The 5,097-nt window shown below is 35.9% G+C and overlaps 1 protein-coding gene across 1 annotated transcript; it reads left to right on the forward strand.

Moving 5' to 3' along the window:
- Positions 1–6: 6 nt before the first annotated feature.
- Positions 7–4,101, forward strand: zgc:113274 (uncharacterized protein LOC552925 homolog). Its single transcript, XM_043250030.1, is given in 6 exon segments — positions 7–55; positions 1,853–2,060; positions 2,979–3,245; positions 3,247–3,362; positions 3,441–3,526; positions 3,664–4,101. Coding segments are annotated over 4 exon segments (609 nt in total). The 5' UTR covers positions 7–55; positions 1,853–2,060; positions 2,979–2,988; the 3' UTR covers positions 3,814–4,101.
- Positions 4,102–5,097: the final 996 nt, after the last annotated feature.

Below are 5,097 nucleotides of genomic sequence, written 5' to 3' on the forward strand. Positions count from 1 at the left end.
CGGCAGCGACTCCCTCCCCCTCAGGCGACAAATTCCGGCGGAAGCTCTCTGTGTTGTAAGTGTGTTTTGAATTTTGTGGCACCTGTGTGTGTTTACGCTCCTCAAATTACAGTTAATGATATTTATCTGCTTTAAATATTAATTTAGCGATTTCTAATAACATTTGCGCACGTAAATTTTTATGGTATGAAATCATATTCATTGTGGACTTAGTGACTATTTCTTTATAGCCTGGTATTAAATGTTAACGCCATAGTACTGAATGGTGATTAGCGTATTCATTTACCATGGTTATTTGAACGGTGCTTTAAAGGTGGCTTTACACTACATGTCTGAACATATTTTATAGTGCATGTTTTTGTCATAGACTTTCCATTACAGAAGTGACATGCAGAGAAAACATTTGTATATGTAAAAAAACATTTGTATATGTAATCATAGTAAGGGCAGAAGTAAAATTGCTGTTGAATGATGAACGGAACGGTTTTGAATACTTTGCTTTGGTTGCTTTGGCTTTTGGTTTTAAGAATGTTTAGCTTTAGATGTATATTTAAATGAATAGCTCACCCAAAAAATAAAAATATGCTAAATATTTACTCGCCCTCAGGCCGTCCACGATGGTAATGAGATTCTTCATTAGATATGGAGAAATGCAGCATTACATCAGCATTAGGTCCTCTGCAAGTGAATGGGTGCCGTCAGAATGAAACTACAAACAGCTGATAAAAGCAGTAATTCGCATGACCCGAAAAGCTGTGTGTTTGTAATGAGCAAATAATGATATACAGTGCCTTTGCGAAAGTATTTTTTTTTTCACGCTTTTGTTATGTTGCTACCTTATGTTAAACTGCTTTACATTGCTTTATTTTCCACATCATAACTGTACAGCCAAAAAACAGGTTGGTAACATTTTTGTAAATATTAAAATACAACGGTTAAAAAAGTACGTTCCATAAATATTTAGCTGAAGCACTTTTACAGTCTCGAGTCTTTTTTTTTGTTTGTTTGACGCGAAAAGCTTTGTTCATCAGCAGTTTGTCGATTATCTGCCACTCTTCTCCTCAAGCTCTTTGTCGCCATCTATGATTGAAAACCTGGCATTGCAGTTTCTTGCAGAATTGTATCTCATGCGTGGGTTTTACTGAAGCGCGAATGAAACCGATGTTTTGAGGTGAACGTGTAGCTGTCAGTCACTTTAATAAAAAAGCATTATCATAAATAGTGCAACCGATGGTGATTTAATCAAATGATCGATTAGCTCAGACAGTTCCTTGCGAAAGTATTCATACCCCTTTTTATGAATTTTTACCCCACATTTTATGTTAAACAGCTTTAAATTACTTTTGTTCCACACTTCATACACCATAACTGTACAGCATAAATTATATATATAAAAAAAAAACAAACTAAAATAAGTACATTGCATAAGTATTCATACCCTAAACTAAACGTTTAGCTTATCTTTACAGTCTCAAGTCTTTTTTTTTTTTTTTTTGGATGTAACAAGCTTTGCTCATCAGCAATCTGCCACTCTTCTCCTCCTCCTTCACCCCTCAAGCTCTGGCGGTTTCTATTCACCTTGATGTATGGTTTTTGCTCTGATAATGCATTATCAGCTGTTAGACCTTTTATTTTGACATGTGCCTTTCCAAATCATACCCATTCAATTGAATTTGCCACATCACTTTTTGACTAAAAGGCACACATTCAAAAGCCCTCCCATCTAAAGTTATATATAAAAAAAGAATAATATGTAAATATTATGTAATATTATGACAGAATTGTGTACCATTTCTATGTCAAGGACATATTATACCTTCAGAGACTAAAGCAAAGTTGTTTATTCTTTCAGAGTACAAATCCTGGACCAGAAACTGCCAAACTGCATCACTTTATTGACTGGGGATGAGTAGAGACTAGAATGTATGGGTTGAGCGGGGGAAGATGAGCCGGTGGTAAGGTGAGACACCTGTGCATCCGAACTTCTGATTTGTCATGTGACCAAACAATCTGGAAGAGCACGAGCATATCCACCTGTCTGTAAATGCAAGAGAAAGGTGGTAAGTTTGTTTTCATATTTATTTTACAAAAAATAAATTCATGTCAGAGCATATATGTTCAGCAGAATAAGACCGTAAGACCAGATTTTGAAAAAATGTTTAACGAGTTGTGACTTCAAATTAATATAGGTAGGCAGTATTTTAATTTGTGTAATAAAAATGTATTAGTAAAAGTAAAAATGCTAACTTGAAAAAATTTCCATTTAAGATTTATATTTGGATGTATAAGATGTAAGATTTGTTTGTATGGCTGCGTTTATGGGATGAAAAATTCAGTAAAAATTAAAAAAATGCTTTTCATGTGAATTGTAACATTTTTGTTTTTATTATTTCTGTGATCAAAGCTGAGTTTTTTGTGTCATTACTGATCTGAAACATTATTATTATTATTATTAATGTTGAAAAATGTTTGTTTTGCTTAATATTTGTGTAAAAAAATGGATTCTAAAAAGTATAAATGGTTATAAAAGTAATTAAAATTATACAGTTTTCTTTTATGCCAATAATCATTAGGATACTAAGCAAAGATAATATTCCATGAAGATATTTTGTTAATTCTTAATATGAATGTATCAAAACCTAATGTTTGATTAGTAATATGCATTTAGTAAGAACTTAATTTGGACAACTTTAAAGGTGATTTTTCTAAATATTTAGAATATAACTCTTAGCACCCTTTAATATAGTTGTATCTCGATCAAATATTGTCCTATCCTAACATGCCATGTATCACTGGAAAGCTTTCATTTATTCAGGTTTTAGATGCTGTATAAATCTTAATTAAAAGAATTTACCCTTAAGACTGGTTTTGTGGTCCAGGGTCGTGTGTGTGTGTGTGTGTGTGTGTGTGTGTGTGTGTGTGTGTGTGTGTGTGTGTGTGTAATTCATCACAGTTTGTGCTGTTGTCAAACACCGCAGGAAAGCGATCATGCCGCGGAACTACATTCGTAAAACGGACTGGGGTTCAGTAACCTACGAGGAGCTGGAGAAAGCGTCCGTTGAAGTGAAGCGCGGGAAATCTATCAGAACAGTGGCGAAAGAAAGAAAGATCGGCAGGTCCACCTTGCAGCGCTACATGAAGAAAGCAGAAGAAAAAAGAGAGAAAACCGTCGGCTACAGAGGAACGGCTGAAGCCAGGAGGATCTTGTCTGAGGAGCTAGAGGAGGAGCTCGCAGAAAACATGCGTGCTGGCTGAAGGCGTGAGCGGCCTCACGCCGAAGAAATGCAGGGAAATCGCTTTTGAATTCGCTCAGAAGAACAACATTCCCGTCCCCAACAACTGGGGAGAGCAGAGGTTAGCAGGTAGGTTTCGTTGAGACCCTTTCGTCCAGTTACTCAGCTGACATTGTTGCTAACTTGATTCTTTTCAAATTCCCGTAGGTCGAGATTGGCTCAGTAGTTTCGTAGCCCGCCACAATCTCTACAGCCACGTAACCGAAGCAGCGTCTTTGGGAAGCTACGGACAGGTGGGAGAGTTACTGATGCGTAATTGACCCGAATCAATAACCGTTGACTTGATAAGCAGTCGGAATCGGCCGTGACGGAAATGCATTGGTGGGAGATTTAGAGCTGACATATTTACTTTTTTTTTTGCATTTTCTAGGTCATCAGTTTCAGTCTCATCAACCAGGACGAAATCAAGAAAGAAATCAAAGACGTTCCTGTCCCCGTTCATCAGACTTCAGAGGAGGACAGCGCTCAGATTTGTGATTCAGACCGAGAGCTGTTGGATGCGGACTTATTTCTGACATGATGTCATACGATGGAGCACGCTTTGATGCTTAATCAGGTTTTCTGTTTGTTTAGGATTATATTTAACCAAATAAGTATTTAAAAAATTATTATTTCGAAATTCTACATGCAAAATAGGTTCAGTTAAAATGTGTATTTATATATTCTTTAAGCTTGCAACGCCAAGGTTGTGGATGAACCATGAACCCCATAACAATTGTCTCTGTTTCTTTAATTCTGGGGGCTGGGGGTTAGTTATACTGTGCATTAAATTGTGTTTCGAGATATTAAATATGGTGCTTTCAGAAAATATTCACTCCTTTATTTTGTTACAATTTATTAAAATTTTCACATAAATACACACTTTGTACTCCGTAATGGCATATCAAAAAACATGGACGTATCAATTTTAATAATAATTTTTAAAAAAGAGAGATAAATTACTACATCTACAGCTATTTTAAAATACAATTAAGTAGTGATGAAGTGCACTGTTTAATTATATGCTTATTGCTGGGGTCACATCACAATTTAGAGTCATAGAACAGAATGGTGCCTAATTCTAATTTTAAATGAACTGTTTATTCAAAAAAAATCCTAATAAGTGTCACCCAGAGGAATTCACAGATGTAGATGAGTTTTTTTCAATAGTTCTCAAGTAATTCACACAACTATGGTCCATCAGTTAACATCTCAAGCAGCGTGTTAGAAACAAATCTATCATCAACACATTTCAACTGTTAAACCATTGTTTCTGAGTAAAATACGAGTTCTCTGTCCATAATATAGCTTTTTCTGGAAAAAAATAGTAATCGGAATCAGAGACATCAAAAACAATTCTAAATAAATACATTGGTGAGTTTTGATAGGACAGAACAACAGGAGATGGATCCATTATTATGGATTATAGACTCGTACTTTAACCAGAAGCCACAATTTAACGTTAAAATGCCTTAATGGTGTATTTGCTCTTGACTTCTCAAGACATGGACTGATGAAGTGGATGACAGGTGGATTATTGTGTCTATTTTAACTCTCATGAATGAAACTAATTCACTGCAGATGATCCACTGGTGAACAAGTGATGCAATGCTACGTTCCTCCAAATCCCATCTGCATCTTGGCCGCTACATTTTCATTTTTGGGTGAAGTATTCCTTTAATCGTTCGATGGGTTAAATTCGAGTTCACCGTTATTAAACCGTTGTGGTAGGCCTATCTGGAAACATTAAATCAGTGCGCCCTCAACAGCGCGTGTGGGTTGCATTGTCCTTTATTGCCGCATAGGGGGCGCTGTTTCTTTGTTT

Source organism: Puntigrus tetrazona, chromosome 10 (genome assembly GCF_018831695.1).
Source record: "Puntigrus tetrazona isolate hp1 chromosome 10, ASM1883169v1, whole genome shotgun sequence".
Classification (NCBI taxonomy): domain Eukaryota; kingdom Metazoa; phylum Chordata; class Actinopteri; order Cypriniformes; family Cyprinidae; genus Puntigrus; species Puntigrus tetrazona.